Raw genomic sequence first — 24,329 nt, 5'->3', positions numbered from 1 at the left:
CTCTATAGAAAGGTAATGAGAAATTCAGCATGTATCAGAATATATAAATAGCTCTTTACCTTTACCTTATGCTTATCTCTAACAGATTTCCTCTGGCCTTTGACACCCTATTATTATCATTTCACACGCCTAATTTGTAGTCCCTTCTGATAAGAGCATGAATTACATGAGTGAAACGTATTTCCCAAGAATATGTCTGTGAGCTTGTAGTGTTATACTGGGATATACGGAAGTCCTTTTAGCAGATGTCTGTCTCCCGCTATAGATCTATGGATGAGCTACACAGCTTTTGTGTTAACAAAAGAGCATGAATTATGCATTCTTGAATGCTTCTCCTGATGATTAAGTTTAATGCAATTTTAAAACATACCTGAAAATAAAAATAGGGTTTAGAAGACTTTCTTTAGCTTCTTCCATGCTGTAACTTTTAGTGTGGGATGACAACTAGCTTAATTCACTGCAGCAATTCTTTTATTTAAAAAATGGCATACTAAGCATGTTTTTCCACCAGAAAGTTTCTTTCTAATTCTCAGTATTTCTTATCTGACACTGTGCTAAATGAGAACATGACTTAACAGCTGATATTGATTTGCACATCATTTTTTCATTTCATTTTCCTATTCACAAGGAATCAGTGGTGACAAGTTAATGAACTCCAACTCTAACTACATAGATAAGCTAAGGGATAGGTTTAGTGGCTGCCTTGTTCTAAGTATGAAAGGGCTTAGGCGACTGTTTCATGTTCATGAAAGGGAAACCGGAATGCTCTGTTCTTACAGTAACTGTAAACAAAGCCGACTATACAAAGAAGTGAAATCATGCAGGGCTATTTATAGAAACCTTTTAGCAAGTCTAAATTAATTTATCCCAGTATATTTAAGTCTTTAATATCTGCACATGGAATACAATCACTTTAAATGAAAGTACACTGAGCCCTAGGGCTCTACATTTATTTAGTAAGGGTTCCTAAAACTATGCTGCATTATATCTTCTGGTTTAAAATTAACTTCTTGTATAAATAGCTTTGGTCAGTACTAGTGGAGATCAAGACTGCAGAACCACTTCTCAGAGTATTTTTCACTAAACTTTTTTGTTAATCTTTTTGCCCCTTGTACACTGCCAATGAATATATCTGTATCTAAGAAGTTTTTCCTTTGTGCTTTGTATATTTTTTTTGCATATAGTATTCTAATCTCAGTTTTGCTGTTTTTTAACCAGCAATTTGGTGAAACTGATGCATTTGACCTTTTGGCTGGTGTCTGCTGCTGCTGGGAGTTATGATCTGGTCCAATGGAAATTATTATCGGAAAAAAAGCTGAAAATCTCACAGTCTGTTTCTTACTCTTGTGGATAGATTTTTTTTTTTCTTTTTTTTCTTTTCCTCCAGTAAACTTGAACATTTCAGAAAGGAAGAAGAAAGGAAGAACTAAAACAGGGTAAAATTGAGCTCTACATTAACTTGATGCCAATCTATAGTTTGTGCAATCCTGAAGTATTTCTTTCACTTGTAGAGTGTGAACAGACCATGTTTCTCTTCTGTGGTTTAGATTTACTTTAAGATAAATCTGTACCAACAGGGAATTTTCTGCTGCGCACTTTCTGCATTGCCAGCTGTGATAAAGATGATAGTTAATCTGATCACAGAATTTTGCCACCAAAGTCACTCATGGACCTTTGGAATTAAAGGCTTATTTCCCAAATGTCTGCATTAGATTGCAAGGCCATGCAGAAATGGAGTGATGGAAGAAAGAGAAGCTGCATATATTAGTTAGCTTGTGACGTAAATTTCTGGGGTGACCTTAAAAGGCATGGAACAGTATGTTTCACTTTCCATCATAATTTCTCTTTTCAGAACAGGGTGGAGATATATTCAGGCATGCTGCCTGAATTCCTTATCCATGCTTTGCCAGGAGGTGATCTGGCAATGGGAATAAACTGTTGCTTCTGAGGAATACACCAATGGTATCTGACCAACCAGGCAAAGTTCTGCCTGCACGGTACTGGAAGCCTGTTCTACTTGTTCTGCCTCCCTGTCCTTCTGCTGGTGCTGACAGGCAACGTCAAGGTGCACTGAATTATTGACTTTAGAGGGAGCTCTGATTTTTCAGGAGGCAGCTAGATGTGCAGCAGGAGCAAATACCTTTTTCTCCCTCCTACTCCCAAACAAACAGAACTCAAAATCAACTAAAGTGCAGCAGCAATAATATTGTTTATCAAGGATGTCAGCATGAGAGGTTGAACAGGATATTACATCATTTTTTTCCCCAAAATTTTTGTACTAGCCTTGTAAGTGGATACGCATGGGGACAAGTCTGACGCAGGATTCAGTTTTTTTGTCACTTTGTTCGTGTTTTCCCAGCATTAGAAAAAGGTGAAATAACAAAAAGATTGATCTTTATTTCAAGATTAAAGTTTCAGAAGCTTAAGGTTTGAACTTTACTTAAATCTTTTGAAGACGTTTGAAGAGCTATTATGTAATATATTTCATTTCAGCTATAGTTGGAAACAACACTATCAAAATAGCATGGAAATACTGGTTTTATCGTGTTTCTATTTGTGTTGCAATACAATACAAATGTGTTTGTATTGCAAGAGTAAATACCTCTCAGGACTTCTATCTGAAATTTGCAGGCTCAGGAAGGTTGTGATTATTCAAGATAAGCTTCAGACAAGCTTTAAAAAATCCTGCTATTAGTTTTGTGCAGATGTAGACCTCATCATGTTTTTGAGGCGTAGCCGTATGTGACATGAGAAATAGGTTCACTTAAACATCTCTGGGTTTTTTTGAAGTTAATGCTCATTTCAGTGTTTTTCTTGTATTTTCTTAGAAAGTCTGAATGCAACAGTTTTGTTGCACTTTGTGGTGTAAGAGCACAGATTTAGTAAACCAGAACTAATCTATATCCCCTCACTATTTAATACGGAAGTTGAAGTGGTTGTGATAACAGAGAAAAAGAAAGGAAGATGTGGGGGAGAAGACCTGTCTGAGACTGCTCTGGTTGTAATCCTTGTATCTGTGTAGCAAACAAATAGTTTGAAACTGCAGGCTTCAGCTGAAGTCTCATGTGGATGTGGTGCCTGAAGAGGCACATGGCTCTCTGGCAGCCCAGTGGGATGTCACTAGACACCTGCCTGCTGGTCCTGCTTCATTACCCAGATGTTCCAATTAGCATCTTTAATCTGAGCTCTTTCTTGTGCTTAACTGCTGTAAAGATTCTTAATAGTGTTGACAAACTGTGCTTTCATACTGTCCTCTGCACATCTTACTTTAGAAGTGCTGAAGTTTTGAGGTCTACCTGAGTGGTTCTTCAACACTGGGTTTGCAGTCAGCAACGACGGGGTGTCTTTGCATAATCTCTCTGCCAGAGAATGCCTTTCAACTCAAGGAGGTGGAAATAATTGGAAACAATGTTGTCAGGATTCACAAAAGAATAATAGGAAGGAATCCTTTTGTACGAGTATTCTAGGAGAGAACTTGGAAGACAAGTCAGGGACAGAGAGGAGGAGAGGTGGAGAGTCATAATTAGGTAGAAGTTGTGGCAGGCAAAAGGGGTCAAGAGAGTAGGAATATCATGTAAAAGAAAAAGTCTGTATCTATTCTTGCAGGCTTCCTCAAACTGTTCATGCCCCCTCCCTCTTTTTTAGTTTCTCTTTGAAGCCTGTAGCATGAGTCTCATAAGACTTTGCTAAGATTATAATGCAATACTTCAGCACCAATCTCTTGTTTACGTGTCCATTAGTTCAAAGCCATAGACAGGCAATTTATTTGGTATGAAAAATATCACCTATGGCACCCTCATTTGCATCTGAAAATTGATTTTTGTCACACTGGGATTTTAGGACAACCTCTTTTGGCAGCCAACATTGCCACAAAGCATAATAAAAATAATTATGTGACCACAAAAGCAGGTAAGGTTCATTGTAAGTTTTAAGTCTCTACAGAATTATAGTTGGCAAGGCATTATTGATGAGATTGTGAGATTACCTGGGGTAATCCTTCTTGATGATTTGATATTGACACCTAAATTTAAAGCACAGCTTGTGATTGCTAACAAAGAGTATAACAGCATAATGGTATTTGATTATGTTTAGTCAAACATTCCAGCATGACAGCAGAATATTAGAAATGTCAGTTGGACAATTGAGGAACTATTAATTGAGATTTTTAAGATGACAATTATTGAGTGATGGAACGTTTTTTAAGGAAGAACCATAAACCACCTTTTGATGATCAGTTAAAATATGTCACCTACTTAATATTTTTGCAAGTGCTGTTAGTTCATTTTCCACTTTCTGATGTATTCAGCACTTGGAGTCAGCCAAGTTTTTGTCTCTTCACTGGTGTGATGGTAAATGAACATGGGAAGATGCCATTGTCCATTGTGATACTGAAAAATCCTATTAATTATCAGTGTTAAGTTGCTCAGACACTTTCATTATTTATTTTGGCAAAACAATTCCCCAGGGTGAGATATATTTATATAACAAATTCCTCTAAAGCTGAATCAACCCTAAATGGATTATGCAAACTTGTTTCCTTTCTTGTAGATGAATTGTTTTACAGAAGTGCTCATTATGAGAAAGTTCCTTGCCCACTGTAGTACTTTATCAGCACAGAATAATCTACAGCTCCAGTTTCAATAGTAAAAAGACACCATTCTTTAATATGAATGCAGCTTTTAATCTTAGCTCAAGATGTTTGTTCTTTATTTTTTTTTTCCCCTGCCTTCTTTAAAAGGCAGGCAAAGGATGGCAATTTGTAAGCATGTTTTCCTTAAGCCAAATTTCTGTATGTGGCTATGAAGGGAGCAATGTGCTATTAAAAATGGATGAGCATGATCAGACTGAGGTGTGTGTTACAGAAAGGAGGGAGGAAAAAAGTGATTCTTTGTTATTTAAGAAACTCTTAAGTCTTTATGCAAACACTGAAAGTCTGCAGTGGAGAACTTTGGTTTTATTGAAGACATTTTTTGCTAAAATAAAAATTTATAACTTTGTTTACTAATCAAATTGATAGTCACAGTTTGAATATTTCATTATTTACACTTTGACATTTGACTGAGTATTGAGAGAAGTGCTCAGAGTGTGACACCAGTTCTGGCTGGTTTTGCGGAATGCCTTTACTAGGATTTATGAGATTGGCCGTTAAACTGTAAGCAAGGACTTTGAATACATATTTCACATCACTCAATGCTGTTTCTGCTAGCAGATGGATTTGATCATAATCATGGGTTAGTCATAGTTCATCCAGAACTAAGCCTGTTTTAAACATCAGTGACACAAATATTTTGCACTGGTGTCAGGCTTTAGCTGCTAGGCACAGTTGCTGTCACTTGGCAATCTCACTGGCATTAGTTTCTAGCGTTGCTGCTGGCTTGCAAGGGAGTACCATGATAGTTAGTCAGAGACTTTACTTAATTAGTAGTTGGATGAGATGTAACTCTGTTGACTGTTAACAACTGTCACTAGAAATCAGACCCAGTAATTTTATCTTCGAGTATCACACAATTTAGCAGAACACAGATTTGCTTTCTTCTTTGGGAATGGTTTTACTATCCATTAGTTTAAATATTGACAGTTTAAATATTTACAGGGAAAAAATGTATTCTACTGTAGTTAGTTTCTCTCCATTGTTTTAGCACTATTTCTTCCTTCATGTTTTTTTTTTTCTTTTTTGGTTTGTTTTTCATTACTTTGGCGATGTTTTTAATGTAGGCTTTGTAGTTTGTAGAAGTAGCCTGGATCTCATTCTGAGAGTGTGCTCAGTAACATAGTTTTACCATTTATGGCTTTGACTGAAAGAAGCAGCCTCTGTTAGTAAAATTCTATATTTAGTTTTGAACCACTGATTTTGCTTTTGTAAATTGTTTTATACAATAGAAAAATCATTCCTGTTAATGGAGAAACAGGTAAATACAAGTAATTCCTTTACAGAAGTAAAAAGGTGTGAATTTCAATGTTTCTCCTACTCATAATATCAGCAGAAATAACACTTTACTGTATTTCTATATAGTCTGCTATGAAATACCAGTGAATACTTTTTTCAACCTTATTGAATAATACTTGGCTGTTACTATCAATACGAACAAGACCACTTGCTTCTCTTTCTTTACTTGCTCAAATTTCTGAAAAAGGCAAATAATTACTTGACTCTCCATGACTTTTTTTCTGATTTAACTACCTGTTCTTTAATCTATGAAAGTACTAATCTGTGGAAAGTACTAATGGACAGAAGAGAAAGCCATTTTTACTATGTAGAGAACTAGTAAAATGAATTACTGCACAGGTTCCATTTCAGTCCATAGCAAGATTATTCAAGCCTCCATCTTGTATTGTCTTAATATTTCTTCTTTTCAGCCAAATAAACTCCTTAGGCCATGCTCTCCACTGATTCCATGCGATTCCTTTTTTAAAATTTTGTCGGGGTTTTGTTTGTTTGGTTTTTATTTTTGCAATTTATGCCACTGTTCTTCAAGTGACACATGCATTGCTTCTCCTGTCAAGTCATTCAGATCAGAGATAACCTTTTTGTTTTCATCTTGTGCTGTAAATGTAATAAATCAACTCCTTGCCAAAAGCAAGTTTTGAATTTTCTATCATGAAATTTGCATTTCATGCTCTGTTGCTTATTCATAGAAGCCATCCAATCTGAAGAGGAAAAATAAATCCACATGACTTGTGTAACTAATACAGACAAATGTTTCTAAGCAACTGCCTGAGCAATCTGAAGATCAAAAATTACTCATCTGAGAAACTTGTGTATAATGGTAGATAATGTATTTGTTCTCAGATTTCAGGGTCTGTTAATAGAGAGTCTGTAAACTGAAACAGTACTAAAATCGTATCAAATTATAAATGCTTCAATTTATTAACCTGTAGCTATTAGATAAATTCATCAAAATAAAGCTATTTTACTATGCTTCACTGTGAAATGGTCAGACAATAACAACCAGAACCTTAGGTGCCATGCTGATAGTTCATAGTATTATGTTCAGATACCAAAGGGAGTGGTGCAAAGAAAGCTGAATAACACAGAGTCGAATTAATTTTCTTACATTCCATGGAAATACTGTACTTCATAGAAGCAACATGCTGTGCACAATCTGATACACACAATGGGTCTTTGGTTACATTTTGAGGCTGAACATTTGTACTTGGCATGTGAGACAAGAACTGACAAATTCATTTTACAAATTCATAAAGCCGTTTAAATACAGTCCAGTCTGGGGCTAGCTGCTTGATAGATAATTATAAGGTGTAGAGAGAGTCCACTGATTTAGCTCAGGTTGTGAGAACTCAGGTTTTTTGATTCTCGAATTGTCCTGTTTAAATTCCAATATGTCAGTAAAGGCAGCAGACATCACAGGTCTGACTTTAATGACTTCAGTGACTTTGGGAGCAAGGCAATGCGTGTAGATAAAAATAAAACTTATCTGACAGAACTGAAAAAATATGAAATATGAACAAAAAAGTGAAGTGGAATTTAAGGGGTTGATATAGTCTGTTTTAGTCAAAGCCCCAGTTTCTGGATGCACTTGAATATATCACTTCCTTCTGAAAAAGACACAGGATTAGAAATCAAGATATCTGAGTGGAGGTTTTAGATTTGAGGGATATAAGTACTAAAATAATAAGATTCATTGGAAGGTCTCTTGAAGCAACTAATAGAACAATACTGAATCTGCCCCTTATGAATGCTTTGACCACTGACTTATTCAGTCACACCTTTGTAGTCAATAAGGAGCTATGAAGTGCTCCAACACTACCTTGACAGTTTTGGATTATCACTTCTTTTTAATAAACTTGGGTACTGCCTCCCAGTGACTGGAAACCCAGAGCAGGAATTCCACGGCCAATGCTGGAAAGACAAAGTAGTAGGAGTAGCAGTGATATTGCCAAACAGGTGGCATGCAGGCTGGGAGTAAGGCTGAATCTGTTTTCTCTTGGTCAGGAAACTTCAATAAAACCTGTTTACTTGTTGAGTTCAGGGAGTGACTGTTCTCATCCCATGAGGACCCTCAGTTAAAAGTCAACAGGTGTCAAGTAGGGAATATAAATAGTTCTATGCTACTATGTCTGCATGTTGTTAGGGTCAAATGCTCAAATCCAAATGCAAATTTTAATGAGGCGCAGTACTGAACTATCAATGTCACACTTCATTTATTTTACTCCAGTTTCAGCAGCTATAATCCAGACAAAAAAAAACCCACCTTAAAACCATTGTAAACTGTGCCTCCTGCCATTGTAGGCTCTTTTTCCTGAAATATGTGGCAATTAATATTGTTAGCAGCTTGATGTTACAGCTCATGAATCATTGATCTGTTCCAGTATAGCAATTAATTTGCTCCTGATTCCTGACAGGTACATTCTTTGAATTTCCTGAATTAGACTTAATTGTCAGCATGTGATTAAGGAGAAATGTGAGAATCCATTGAGATCTCCAAGCCTATGTCTGAGTCTCCATCTTTCATGTTTCACTTTTCTTTTGGAAATGTTCTGCAAAAGAGCCGATCTTTGATTTCTCACCCCAAAATAGATACGGGGAAAATCAAAAACAATATTGCTATTTCTAACTAGCATATTTTACAAGTTCTCTGGAAGTTGGATCCAGAAGTAAAATTTGCGTGAATGACTGGGGGTTTCAAGTGTCTTGGTAGTCATACTTTTGAAAACTTGATTTAATGCATGTGAATTTTTAGATACCTCTTATCTAATTTAGAACTTCACCTGCATACTCTCTTCTTCAGTAATAGTATGTGGGTCATTGAGACTGTCCAGACTAAGGAAAGGTTGAGAATTTAATTGGGTCACTGTGATGGGGAATGAATAACTTAGGTCATGATCAAATCTTGTATTTTCATCTTTGACAAATGCAGTTGGATTCTACTACAACTTCCGTACCACACAGATAGATAGTAATAAGAAGTTGTCCACAAGACACTGCAATACTGTCTCTTTATTTTTGTCACAGAATAGAATTAGGGTTCAGGTATCAGACAGTTACTCTCTGTTAATTTGTTTGTATTGAAGAGTAAAAATACAGCCCAAGTTGTGAAGTGGATTAATACACTACAATTTCAGCTCTTTGGACTCAGTTAATGCCTGTTAATTAATTTGTTCTGAGTAGCTGGACAAAGTGGTGAAGTGGATTAATGCACTAACATTTCAGCTCTTTCGACCAATTTAAAAATCTAGCTTGGTGAATGCAGGGTTTTGCTGTAGCCTGGATGTAAGCAGGCATTTTGTCTTCATCACATACTACCACTTCATTTGTCAGTCTGGCAGCTCCTGTATAAGAAAGCGTAAGAAACCAGCTTTGTAGAGCACCACACATGCACAGTCAAGTCTAAGAGAATATATCTGGACTATTGTGCAGATCTATAATCTAAACATAATTCATTCCTGCTTTGCTGTCCTATATAACAAATTATTTTTGCTAGGAGTTAATACAGCCCTGATCTAATGGAGGAAGGAAGTAGTGCAGGAGCACGAGTGCCACATTACATTCCATTCATGCAAGAGTGTACCAACACTAATGGAAAGAAAAGTACTGAAACTCCCTCCCAGTTAATCTGTACTTGATTACTGCAACAAGAAACAGACTTCGCAGATTCTTAATCAAAAGGGTTTTGTTTTTCATCATGAAGCAACTGGCATTTTATTTTTCCTTTTTTTTTTTTTCCTTTTTTCTCTCTTTTTTTTTTTTTTTGCAATACTCATGCTGTGGTCTCCTATATGCAATCTCTTCTGTGCAAAAGGTATGATTCATTTGGGTACGTTCAACTGACTGCGCATGCACAGTGCATATTGCCAGAATGTATGGGGTAGGGTTGTAGGACACACAGTTCATGTCTGCTTAGTGATCCTCCCCACAGCCTCCCATGGGTTTTGTGAAATCTCACACCAAATGCTAAATTCCTTTCCCACATGAGAATTTTATAGCATGGGAAAATAAGAGGTTTTTCTGGACAGTCAAGATTACTGATGTATTGTGAGCGGAGGAAGAGATAATGTTTAATACGCATATCAGTCCAACAGGACAAGAATTAATTCTCATTTTAAGTAAACATCTGTTCTTGTTTAAAGTGAGAAACAATGACCTGGAAGCTTTAGAGCCAGTGGATCTGTTGGTAGCTTAAGGGTCTTTCTGTTGTCCTGCTTCTTGAGTTGCTGCCTTCACCAATGCCACTGTTGTGATTTGACAGAACTTGCACATTCCTTGAATTGCCTTGGCTGGCTGAACATTGAGAAGATGGCTGGGGAGGGGAGAGCAGGTTCATGGATATGTTCTGGTGTGATTTCATCAGCTGTAGACTGATCTATTGCAGGTACAGATCTCTCTGCTGATCTCTCTCTGAGAGATAACATGGAATATGAGGCAATAGAGCTTTAAACATTTGTTGAGGAGCAGGACTGAGAAGGTTTTAATTGTAATCACAGGTGAGAGCCTTGTAGGGGGTAGGAAGAAGTGTGTTTTATGCATCCATTCAGAGATGGGATGAGGACTGCAGTTACTAGATCTAGTAAAAGGTACACACGATTATTGTTACTTCAGGACATCATGAAATTTCTTTTATTCAGCACTGATACAGTGCAATGAATTCCATAGCACTTGAGCAATTCTGAACACAGATCTAAAACACGTTAGTTTTCTGTATACTTACAGCTGACTGCCCTGCAGCAAGGTATAGAAAGCTTTTTTTCCAAAGCTGGGCCATTTCTGTTACGAACAAGGTTATTTTACATATGGAATAGTTTACTAGAAATTGTCCTTATATGCCAGCAGTGAAACATGGAACTTCTTGTTCATGGCTGCTTGTGTTTTCCACACTCAGAGTTGTCAATTGTCTGCTACTGATCCATACATGTTGTGGCCTTATAATGGTTACTACCCCCCAAAAAGGTTCATCTTTGATACATTTACTATGCCCTAAAATTGAGTGTGTTGTATGTGTTCTTTCTCCTTCTCACTCTGGAAATCAGGGTGTTTTCAACATGTGTGAAGCTTGCTGGGTGCTAAAGGGAAGCCCTCACATTTTGAGTTCTTCCAATATGAGTGAAGAAAGAAATCCACTCAGTGGACTCAGCAGGAATATTAAATGTAAGAAGTTAAGGCTTTGTGTCCATGCTGTGCAATGAATTTTCCATGTAGCTTTGGTTAAGCCTCAAAGGGATCAGGTTTGTGAAAGGTTTTGCTTCAGAACTGCTCTATGCATCTGGTACTATTTTCAATAGCAGTTTGGTAACTAACCCAATGGGATATGCTTTTGTTTAAAGAAAAAAGAAAAAACCAAAAATTGCCAACTGTTTTCAAGGCAATTTTTTGTTACAGGGCACTTTTCCAAGTCTTGTCTGCTTTGGCAATTGCAGCAGCAAGTGCTTTTCTTATTTATGCTCCATTTACCTAAGGCGCTGAAGGTGTGGGGACATCTTTAAGAATTTTGGTTTGTTTTTTTTTTTTTTTTTCTGGCATGCTGTAAAAGCAGTCTTTTGTTTGCAAAAGCAGTTTTTGTTTGCTTTGTGACCAGTAAACACAGTAGAGACGGGGAGAATGATATTTTTAATGGGGATAAGTGATGTGTTAGTGTATCCTGGTGAAGACAGAGACAGAAGGTCAGCCATTGTCTTTACTCTTAGCCCATATTTACAATGCTGTTTGACAGATGCAGTCAGTCAGAGCATATTTGGTTGTGTATAAGGGATACATCATTATATTTAATGAGCAGTGTGGAACCAATATGAGATTTCCTGAAAGACGGGATGATTCACATATGGTTCAAATGAAAAAGATACCAACTAAATGATGACAAGAAAAGTCTGAAATGTTAATTTAAAAAAGGAATAGGCACTTGGCTGTTATTTCTGTGTTATTCTCAGAATAGGTAACTCCCATGGTTAATGTGTATGGATGGAATGTTAATGGCATTTAGTCCATTATCATCTTAGAAAAACTTTTCCCTGACACAAAATAAGGCAGGTGTGAAGATAAATGAAACTTTGAATAGAAACAGGACTTTTCCTTCACAAAAGAGACCACAGAGGTTCAAGGCAATAACGGAATGTAAAAAGTTCATATTTGTCTCCATGATAGCTGACATTTTGTCATATATTCATTACAAAAGTACATTATAATAAATTTGCATTAAAATAGTAATGATTTACACATGATTAAATAATTTTAAAAAGAATAATTCTTTTTTTTCTAATATGTTTTCTTGACTCCCCTAAAGATAAAGGCAACCTCCATCCTATATACCTATAGCACAGCTATATATACATATATATATATACCTATAGCACAGCTAGATAAATTGCACAGAAGCAAAGCTGTAGTCTGAGATTACCAAATGTCTATGAAGTTAATGGGTGTATTGGTTAAGCAGTGTACATATCTGTCTCTTTATTTGTGTAACAATTATAATAGTAGAAACATCCAGCCTAATTAAAACAGGTTCCACCAACAATTTCCATTACCCACATGTTATATCTGACTATGCTTCACAAGCCTGGGTGCTTATGTTCTCTGAAATACCTGATTCCCCTTAACATGATAGATTTTAACTGGATTGTGTTTTTCTAAAGTATACTTTAGGGTGACATTTACAGCATTGAGGGCAGCCTATTTTTGAGCAGATATTTGTGTGTATGCCATTGACCTTTATAATTCTTAATTCACTGAGTTAATTATTTGTTTAAACAGTGTTTCTCTAACTTACAAGTAAAGTTCCAGCACATTTCTTAGATTTTCATATTATAAACAATGTGAGAAAGTATTTTCCTCTGTTGACATATTTTAGAAAAATCTCACTATTAATACTTCTGATGATAACAATATTCTGATGACAGAAATGATATAGATAAAGCAACTAAGTATTGCAGCACAATTGTGAAATTTCAGCTGAGAATTGTACAAAAAATTATTTTTTCTTAAATTGATCTGCATGCAGTTTTAGTTTTTTAATTTTATGTAGCGATGTTATGTTGTAAGAAGACCGATATACTGCTGAATATCACATCCTATTTGCTATTTCAGAGGAATTTCGCATGCAACAAGCATCCAATTAATTTTGTTTATTTTTTGGCTTTGGATCTGACTGCAGTTTATGCCATCAAGCTTAGTATATAAAAAAAACCTAAATGCCATGAAAGTCAACCAGTTCTCTGGCCACCATAGTGGATTATAGATTGCCACTCCAGTGAGGTTTCAAGCCCTTATTGTGACAAATCAATACCAGTATTCAGCCACCTTATTCCCATGACAAGTTCTAATGAAATTTTCTTTGCTAAGAGTAATGGTGTCTGCTGCTGGGTACTGACTAGACCATTCATTCAAATAATCAAGTACTGCAATGCTACCAAGAACCCCTGGTAAAAAATAAGGAAAAAAGAAACGAGGGTGGAGAGTTCTCAAGGGATCTGGGGAAAATGCAGCTCACATAGCAGCATAGTTTGGGCAAATTGGCATCTTTCAATAGCAGCTTAACTTAAATGCTGGGAAAAATGAAGACTCTGTGTTTGCTCCTTGCTTAATGTGAATAGGGAGTCAAGTTTTATTGACAGTGAATCAGCGTATTGGGTGCTGAACTGTTGCTGTACCGACTCCACATCTAGAAAGGGAAGTTAACGAAATGAAAGATAGGGTGTAAAAGCTGTTTACAAAATGGTGGACAGTGAAATGACAGTTGGATTCTAATCACCTAACCCACTGACCACAAAAGTAGCAACCGAAAGATGATGATCACAGATGTGATATTGCAGCTAAATAACAAAGATAAAGATAAAGGATTTCTCTACAACCCTTTTGTCTTAAAAAAAAAAAAAATCAGAAATCTAGAATTTTTATTTTTGGTGCACTTTTCTTAAGAAGGCATATATTCATTATGATAGGTATATTTTACATTTTAAATTTTGCATGTGGTTGAAGATTCTGGACATGAGGCTCCTCTTTGTTATATAAAGCAGCAGGAATGAGAAAAGCGGATGGTAATCACAGCCACAGGCTCCCTGGGTGCTGGGTCAATACCATCCATCTGGGACATGCCATTCTAAGATCTCCAGACTCCTGGCACATAAATACTTAGCTGGAGTTGTGGCTGCTACAAAGACATGGTAGCTTCTATAGCCTTTGATCAGCAGATTCCAGTAAAGGTGACTGAAAACTCCTTTGTGGGTTTCACTTTTGTCAAGGGGCAAAAGAAGACTTCTGTTATAATGCTAATCTGGTATTCTAGGAAAATTTGAAACAAAGCTACCAACTCTGCTTGGAGTAATTTAATATCCTTTGTGAGCTGCTTCTTCAGCAAATTAAATAGGCGAATTCAGTAAGAATTATTATATATGCAATATATTTACCATAAGTGAGAATCTTTTCGATGTTTTAACTGTTTAATTGGGTGCTAAGCACACAGAAATACAGATTCCTTGGCTTCTGTCTTATATACTGGTTGAGGATTAAACTGTCAGTTGCAGGTGGTTGAAACTAAGCAAAATATTCTTTCTTTTTCCCTGTTCTTTAGAAATGGGGAAATCATTATGGCAACCACAATAGCAGTGAATTATTAAATGTGTTGGTGAAGTACTCTTGACCTTGTCTTTCTTTCTCTTTACCTGTGTTCCATAGTGATGTTTTGGCTGCTTATTTAATCAGTCATGTTGTTGTTAGACACCAGGGGATGAGGAGAAAGTGAGAAGTCATAATGAAGATATCATTATTTAAAAAACAGCAGTAAGATTTGAAGAATAAACAGTGTGAAACATACTCAGAGTAGTGCTTACAGTTCTGTTCCCAGTTTGCAGAAACTTTCCTCTCCCCAAAACAGACTTATTGTGTTTTAGAAACAAAACCAAACAAATAATACTATTTTAACTTTTATTTGTTCCAAATTCCTTCTCAAAAATAAGGATTTGAAGGCCATAAGTCTTACCACCCTGCTGTTTTTAGAACTTTACTTCTTTGTATTAATGACTGCAATGTTGACCATGGAATATAAATTGGTTTTTACTTCCATTTGTGGACCTTCAGAGAAAGTGTGAAGATAACCTGTCATAAGAAAATGATGAATTAATTGCTTATGGGTCTGTGACTACCAAAATTGTGAGAACCAGATATTGAAAATCTGAAAATTCCTTTTACTCCTCAAACTAGTATGGAAAGAAAAATGGAACATTGAAGGTCATGTTGGATGGGGCTCTGAGGAACCTGACTTGGTAGAAAATGTCCCTACTTATTTCAGGGGCACCAGAATAGATGACCTCTAAAGGTCCATTCCAATCCAAACCACAGGGAGATGCAAATCTGAATGTCTCTCCCATTTCCAAAGAGCCCTATATCTGGGAGTTCTTTGCATTTTCACGAGCTGAAGGGCAACCAAGAAGGTAGGAGTTAGCGCAAGTGAAAACTGTAATCAGTTGGGCACTGCTGCTGCTAAGCTAAAGAACTGATAGTTCCTTTTAGACACATTGGGAGTTACTTTTACTCTGCTTAGAAATGTCATAGACACACGCCAGCCACACTGTCTGCTGTGTTTACAGTGCAAGTGATTTTGAAAGCTCACTGCTCCGTGTATTTGCCTTTGAAAAGAATTCAGCTCTTTCCTTTTTATTTGAAACTTTAAATGTTTTTATCTTGAACTTTCTCATGAATTTTTATTAAGAAAAATTCTTTTGGGAGAGGAATTGAAAGACAAAAATAGGGACCCAAGTGGCCTGCAGGCTGAAAGATTAGAGAGAGTGGCAAAGCCTTTGGGAGAGATGGGAACTCTGTTATCAGGGTGAGCCTCAAGTTGCGAAAATTGGCAACATTGTGAGAAGAGATTCTCTGCATGGCTCCCACTGCTGTTTGACTTTATCATGACTAAAGCTAACTGTTGAAAACCTGAGTTTCCCTTGCTGCTGTTTGTTGTCAACTTTGAAGAGTGATGCTAAAGCTAGTAGAGCAGTGTTTTGGTGATGACAGGCTCATTAGGTGGGAGGCACCCATATTGATGGCAGCAGGGGCAGCCTGTGGATTTCTTGACTGATGGATATCCAGATCGTGCCACCAGGAAAGCTCAGTCAACTTTACAGTTTTGTAAAAATACAGCCAATGGATGCAGCTCTCCTTTTGCAATAAGTAGCAGCTGTTAAAACAGCAATGTGGATTCCAGAACTGATTGAGAAGCTTACGTTTTCAGAGTTTCTGCATTCAGAGAGCAGAGCAAAGTGTTATCTGTAGCATGTAACTACCTTATTGGAATTAGGCTTTTAATTTAACCTATGATTTCTTTTGTAAAACTGTCGCAACAACCTGAATGAATAGTAGTGATTTAAATCCTTCAGTTTCATCATTCCCAGTACAGTACAGATTTGTTCCTGGCATTTGTTGTGTGTGGAATTTTTTGTTTGGTTGGTTTTGTTTTACTTTCCAAAAAGGCGCCTGGATCAAGGGGATTGCTCTGGGAGTAAGGGAGAGCATCTTTCTGACCTTGGTAGTAGCTGTGCTTGGAGAAAATTGTTGCAGAGATGGTAGGAAGAAGCAAAACAAAGAGGGTGGTATTTGGGAAAATGCAGCTCATGCAGAGAGAACACTGAGGAGATCAGAGAGCAGAAGGGGAGGGAGGGAAGGCAGAGGTGTGATGGGCAGAGTTTTCAAGGGGCCAGAGGCCAATGTGAAGAGTTTACTGTAGCTCATAAAGTGCTGAATTGACTGAATCTCTGTTAGAGCTAAATAATCCAGAACATGCAGTAGAAAACAGGAAAGTTTGTGTATGAACCATTTCTACTCTTCTACTTTCTGATATGATAGCATGAAGTTTCCTGTAAGGAAAAAAAAACCAAGCGACCAACCAACCACACCGAAAACAAAACAAAACAGAACAAAGCAAAACCAAATCAAAAAACCCTACTGGTTGATAGTCTAACCTACACCTTGATTTTGGTCTCTATTTTTATTTTTACATTACAAGTTTTTGATGTTTATTGGGAGTTCATTAACTGGGGACAACCTCAGCAAATTCACCTCTAAATTCTGTGGGATTAAAAGCCTGGTCTGAGAAGCAATCAAATATAGATGTAACTTGGGATGTGAAAGACATTTGAAGTGTGTTTTTTTTACAGGCGTCATACAAGTATTTGAGGTAACCCACACCTTGGTTAAGATTTATGATTTAAACAATTGTCAGGTTAGGGCGGTAGCCACATTTGCTTAGGTTTAAAAGTAGTCTACAGGAACACAAAATGAGCATGGTGTGTTGACTGTTACTGTAACAGGTGCAGTAACCTAACCAGTTTAAGTAAATAGTTTGATATGTTATCACTAGTTGCTGGAAAACATGTAATACAACTCTTGGAATCTGGTAGTTCATGTTAATTTTGCTTAAAAATGCAGGGAATGGAAATAACAACTGAATATTATTTTGGAAGTTTTTGTAATTGGTCATTTTCTTTTTTAGGAAATTCTTAAGATAGAAAACAACCTTGGCTTTCTAAGACAAAAAAGGGCTATTTTGTCATCTCCGGTATTAGTTCCTGAAAATCAAAGAGGACCGTTCCCCAGATACATTGGCAAGGTAAGTCAACAAAGAACTGGATTGAATTTTGATATCAATTAATTGATCTATTTGTCTTAAAAATTTGCAATGCCTATCATGTTGGCAGTAATATCCCATAAAACAATAAGAAACACGAAAATGAACAGAGAGGACTGTTTTTCTTTCTCTATCATGTAGACAGATAAACACAATGTAAATGGCTTTGTGTTCATGCAAACAGTAAAAGCATACACTGTTGTAAAAAGCATTAATCAGAGATATATGTTTTCATTCAGCTGCTTTCTTCAGTAGGGGTTGCTACCTACCTGTGTATCTGTGTGTTAGACTGGGCTGAAGTCTAGACCAGGAATGTTACGAAGAATATCCTACTGCATAGTGTGGATTGTCTTGTTTCTATTGTAGAAACAAGACCTAGAAGGAATTCATAAGGTATTATGTGTAAAAATGTCTTTATTTGATTCCTTAGTTAATTTCTAGTGTCCAAAGGCAAAATAAGTCTTTGCAGATTTTTTAGTTTTATTTTTTGTTGTTTGCAGAGGTCTGACATAGAAGAGGAAAGCTTTTTTCTTGTGTTTGCAGGCAACCAAATAAATGACAGTTCTATCTGCCACTTTCCAGAACTTCAGATAAACATCTTGTATATATCAGATATCTAAAACTAAAATACCAATAGTTGTTTGAATGGCCATTTGGGCATCAGAAGTTATAAGTGCATTAATATATTTTTCATGTTGGCAGTTTCGAAGCAGAGACCCTTACTCATTGCTCTGACTTCAGTAGGTGTATTAATGACATGACGGACTATGCAGCTGTGGAATCTTTTCCTGATTCCCACTTACATGATCACTGGAGCTAAATGCACAGCTTGAGGGCAGAATTTTACTCTACAGACAATGTGTAACTTATCCAGCTGTCACCTAAGCAGTTATTTTAATAATAAGGAAAGTTTGTTTTCCTATCAGTAAAAAGAAAGAATCATATATAAAGATTTCATTTTCTCCCCTTTACCCATCAAAAATTTATACCAATCTGATAAATTTCTGTAAGTTTTTCTGTCTTCCTGAAGTATTTTTTTAATGTGTCCTAAACTTTTTAAAGCTCTTTCTGAACTTTTCGGTTCATGTTTCAGTGTTTGAGAATTAACAATTGATAACTAAGCGTGTGGTCTGGTTTGGATATCCACATAAAAGTTAAGTTTCCAGTTGCACCCTGAGTGTGCTATTTTCCCTTTCTTCAGCAAATTACCGGTGTAGTTTATTCATCTGTCCCGACTGCCTTTAGCTTTCCAACTCATGCTACGTTGCCTGGAAATGCACAAGGTTGTTTGGAAGTGATTGCAGCAGCCACCACATTTGAACTGCTTGTTAGCACTTAGGTGGGAGCGGAGCATATGCAAAAATAAGAGAGCAGGTGAGAACAGTTAATTTCATTTCACAATTAGAAAACAATAACATAAACAAAAATATATGGAGATTGTGGAGGACTTTATTCATGAAGGTTTGGTAGTATAAACCAGGAAGGAGCTATTGCATGGGACAGATAAAAAAATTTTTTTTCTTTAATTGACTACAAAAGATTCAAATTAGTATTTACCTTAACAAAGAAATACATGTGTAGAGGTTGCTCTTTCTGAGGAACCTCTGCTCAACAGAGGTTGCTGTCACTGAGGAATTAGATTACTGTCCTGCCACTTCCACACCCTTCATTAGGGAATCTCTTAATTAAATAACTATCATAGATGTGCTGTGCTTACAGGTAGAGAAACCTCACCTTTTAGTAAAACTTAAACTTTTGCATTTTTTCCTTCATTATTGAGGGAAAACAGCAAGATCAAAATATTTAAAAAAAATGTTGGCAATATGAGCCTTTGACCAGATGGTCCAGGCTACAGCTGTTGACTGTTATTGTTGTTTTGCTTACCTGTTGCTAATATAGCACAGGGATGTGATATTCAATTTTTAGTCTCTATGTTACTTTTCTGGTTTACTTGTCCACATCAAGTAAAATGAAATACAAAGCAGTGAGATGCAGGTTTATCTTGTAATTATGGTGACAGGTTATTTGCCACTATGCTACAGAAATGTCTTCTAAGGCTAACTTGAGAGTGGTGGTTCTGTGTATCTATTTAATCACAATCTCCAGACACAGTTTAACTGCTGTGATAAACTGCATGTTGGTACTTTTTGAAGTTTAATCCTTACACTAATGCAGAGTTAAAAGTGTAAGAAGGTAACTGCAGAGAGGGCCAACAGGTTCCAGCTCTTCTTCCCGTTATTAGGAGAGAAGGAAATCTGCAAAGCGAGAATGTTTTAATATAGATTAAAAGGATTTGCTTGGATTTTATTGATTGACATATGATGAACCCAAGATTTTATTATTTAATTTAAAGGAGTAGTCCTCTATAAGAAAGAATATTTTAATTGTTGACACAGAAGATCTGGAAGCCATGAGTGGCCTAGTAAAAATTGGCAGGACTTTTTATGCTCAGTGAAAGCCAGAAGATAGTTTTTTCTTTGTTGCTTGGCTCTTTTGTCCTTTTAGGAAGGAGGGGGTGTTTGTTTAGATATTTTTCATCACAGAGTGTGTGCATATTCTCTACCCCTGCTCTGGGCTCTTGGACAGTTAGCTGCCAAATGACAATTAGGTGGCAGAACTGACCCAACAAAAGCTCAAGCGGTGCAGGATAGCAAACAAGATAGAAATCTTGAAGATCTGTGGGGAGGTGGTTTTTTTTCCTCCTTCAAGCATTTAAGAATTTGAGGTAAAAACACAGCTTCTGTTAATGCAGCAATAAAAAAAACCTGAGGAGAGGATAACTGAAGATAACTGGATGGAAAAACTGCTGGAAGCTTATTATTTCTGAGTGGCTATCTGATTGAGGCTATTTATATATGATAAATTATATGCTTCACAGAAAAGAACTGTTAAGTACTGAAGATGCAGCTGGAAAAAATGCCAAACTTCAGGAAAATGTTTGAAAAGAAGGTGATAGAAGTATAAGAGATGACCATGATCCACCAATGTGTGAAGAAAACCTAGAGAGAAGGATTGTACATAATAATAGGACATATAAATGACAACAGAGCAAACAGTGACATATAAGCTGAATTATCTAGTTCATTTGTCTTAGTGGAAAATTAAACAGAAAATGAGGGAATGGGGAAAACAAAAAGTGGAGGAGGAAAAGGACATAGCTTATAGCTAGGATGGGTGTTCAAGTCTGGAAGATAATGGCGTGCACTAACAGAGAACAGAATGATGTGCAGACCAGGGGAGCTGTACCTGAAAGCCTTTCCAACACTAAGAGAGAGATCGGTGCGTCTGCTTAACCAGGTTCTCAGTTGATAAACTTCTGAATCTCAAGTCTTGGCCTGAATCTTCATGCCAGTTACTAAAAAATGATGCAGAAGCAAGTGAGTGTTTCTTTCCATGGAACTAGAAGCGAGTCTGAGGTCTAGAATAAAAATCCACCGGATTTTTAAAATTATGTTTTTTAATATTAATTTTGTTGTTTTCAAATTGTTACTACATCAGATGTAATAAGACAGTCTTAATAAATAAATCTCTTTCTAACCCGGCAAGAAAGAAAGACTGTGATTAGAGAAAAATCAAGTTATGGTATTAATACAGTAATATTGGGCAGAAATATATATGAGCTCAATTTATTCAGCCTAGTACAGTGTTTTCTGTAATTCCAGAGTGAGTCTAATGATTTAAGTGAAAGGAATACACTGGAGTAATAACTAATGGGTATAAATTTTGGCTTAAGATTAGAGAAAAATTTCTAGTCCCCAGAGAAGAGGAATTCATTTCCAACAGAAGTACTGAGGAGGGAATACAAAGTTTGATAAATATATGATCACAGTTGCATAATACAGTTGCTTCTGATCCTGAAAGAACAGATACCTGGAGGTTTCCCGCTGTTCTAGTGTTCTTCAAAATGGGTAATACCCTGCTGAGTCAGACCTGAATGGACCACTGGAGGTATCAGAGTTTAACATCTGATCAAATTCATGGCTTGCAGGAAGGAATGGCACACTTCTGACATTCATGGAAAAATACCAACCTACCTCAGCAATGAATATGATGAAATGAACAGCACTCCATTAAATTAAAGGGCTTTCAATGCAAGGGCATGAATTATTAAACTACGGCATATTAATTTTCATTAAAGGGCATGTATTTGATGTCCTAACAAACCATTAAGTGAAAACAGCACTTCAAATTTATCTCTTTTTTCTGAAAGGTTTCTCTTCGAACTTCCTTTTTTTTTTTTTTGTGTGTTTAAAATATTGATAGTCACACAAACAATTCCACCAGAATACATTTGCTCTCTTTAAGCAAACAGAATTTTAATTGAAAGCTTTGTTAAAATACTCCTGTTTACTTAGGGTCTTTAAGAAGAATCTCCTGAGCAACAGATGCCTTGGAAAACCAGCAAATAATAATAATTTACCGTTATTTTTTTAGTGTTTTGTGTTGTTAATAAGATCAAAAGAATTTTAAAACATTTGAGGAATAGTTTCTAATCTAGTTACTATGGTTACAAGTTTGCTGAAGATAAAGCAGTTCTATGGCAACAATGGAATTAAATTTTCTGCCCCATGTTGAAATATCCAGTACCTAATTTCCTGCTTCATAGTAAATCATGCTAATGACTTTAAGGAGAACACCAAATGGAAGAGATCTTACACTCTGAAGTTGTTCAGCAAAGCATACTACAGTTTAACTGTCACACTGTTTATGTTAACTTTGATCTCAGAAGTTGATATCTTAAACTGTGTTACAGACAAAGGTAAAAGGGAAATCAGTTTGTCCCTGCCAGTAAATTACTTATATATTATTACCAACATGAAATAAACCCCTGGCAACTTATTTTCATTGACATAGTAATTGAATTTCAGACTCAAGTTTAAGGAAAATGTTTTCATTAACTTTAGATGCAACAGCTGTTTCACCTTTTCGTAGTGTGTGTGGCTTGTGTTTTGTAGGTTTTGTTTCTTTTTTTTTTACAGTATTTTTTATTTTTTCCTTAACTGGTTATAAGCTTCTTTGCAAAAACAAACCCAAAGAATCTCCACAAAACTCCAGGTGTGTACTGGCTTCCTCATCCCAAATAAACCCCCAGCTCATGTTTTAAGAATCACATGTAGATTGTGATTTTACCTAGTCTTACTGAGCGTGCTATGAATGGAGGGTGCCATCAAGAGCAGCAGCCAGAAAGCCCCTTCTAGTAATGCAGAATAATAGTTGCTAAATTGCCATTCCCTGCCTTCATTCTCTATGGTTTTCATGAAACTATACTGATTTATTGTTAACTTTAATTTTTACAGTCTTCCAAGATGATTCTATATCCTGAGCTGATTAATGGAAAGTTTTTTATTATCATTGTAATCAATGATCCATTATTGAAATAAATTTTTAATTACAGAAATCTCCAATTTCCTTTTGTTCTTGAAAGCTAGCCTGATCACTCTACTTTCTTTAAAATCACCCCAAAAGAGAAAAATCCTTTTTTGCCTTCAAAATGTAGCTTAAGCAAATGAAAACTCAGACAACTGTATTTTGGATTAACCTGATTTCCAATGTTCTGTATTTACATTAGCAAGAGTGTTGATTCTTGGTTTGGTCATCACATTCTTTAAATTTTCTGTGGCTGTTTATGAAGTCATGCTAATTGTTGAAAATTATGTATTTGGGATTTAAATGCACGAATCATGTCCTTCATTGCATTTATATACACATACATGCGTAGAGATGCGTAACAATACATGAGAACAGAACTGTACACACATTCCAGACTTTCATATACTCTCTTCTTGGTCGACGCTGTTGACTTTGTATGTGCCTTTTCTCCCCTTTTAATCTATAAGATGCTGCTGTGAGTGCAAACTGCTACTACTGGAAAGTCTCCCAGTTTCATCTCCTCTTATGTCAGCAAATATCACTTGCATTATTCTCCTATATCCTATTTTTCTGCCATGTTACTATCTGCCTCATATTATTAAAGAACAGGCGAATAACATAGAATAAATATTTATACACATTATCCCTCAAAATTGAAATTATTGTTCAAATATTTGCACAAACTTGCCAGCACAGTATTTTAGCATTTTTATTTAGCTTGAGATACAAGTTTAAGCTGAGGTGTAATACTCCTCGTCATTCAGCACTTCCATGGAGTGCAGTCTGTTTAAATAAAGACTAAAGTATTTTACCACATCACTGTGCAATGATGTCTGACTGTAAGCACGTTGAAGCCAACAGAAATTCTGCCATCAAAGTGGGAAAGGACTTTTGATAAGAACAACAATATCTGGATATTGTAGGGCGGAAAAAAGGACACTTGAAGGACATATGAACTAAGCTGATCATGTACGTATCAGGTTATACTTTATTTCACTATGTTTATAGGTAAAATTATTTAAGTACACTTGGAAAATAAGATTTTCATCAAGGTTCATTTTTCCTTCTTTTTTTCACTAAGTACATTTGCCCTGCTCCAAAGGTTTTCCTTTTCATTTCTACAATCTGTGGATGAAACTATTAAGCTTACATTTTCAATTGTGCTTGATGGAGATGAGAATGGATTTTGATAATAGAAATCTGACAACAATTAAGCCCAGAAATTGAAAGTATTAGTGATCCCTATAATCCAGTAATGTGTGTCTTAATATATTTTTTTACTTCTTAGAATTGAAAAAAAAAAAGAGAAAAATTGTGAATGTGTGGCGAGAACTGAGTTGAGGGGCTATATTAATTTAGCAGAACTTAATGCTCAAACCTGATTTAGAATGTGCT

General features: G+C 36.2%; 1 protein-coding gene across 3 annotated transcripts in view; it reads left to right on the top strand.

Annotated features, from left to right (window-relative positions):
• CDH13 (cadherin 13) overlaps window positions 1-24,329 on the top strand; it is a 533,860-nt gene that overhangs the window by 194,570 nt on the left and 314,961 nt on the right. For all 3 annotated transcript variants that reach the window (XM_065662579.1, XM_065662578.1, XM_065662577.1), the window contains exon 4: window positions 17,430-17,546. In XM_065662579.1, the coding sequence (XP_065518651.1) occupies window positions 17,430-17,546 (117 nt within the window). The remainder of the gene's footprint in view (window positions 1-17,429; window positions 17,547-24,329) is intronic.

Source organism: Lathamus discolor, chromosome Z (genome assembly GCF_037157495.1).
Source record: "Lathamus discolor isolate bLatDis1 chromosome Z, bLatDis1.hap1, whole genome shotgun sequence".
NCBI classification, from domain to species: Eukaryota; Metazoa; Chordata; class Aves; order Psittaciformes; family Psittacidae; genus Lathamus; species Lathamus discolor.
The sequence above is the reverse complement of the archived record's forward strand: the minus strand, read 5'-3'. Positions and strand labels throughout refer to the sequence as shown.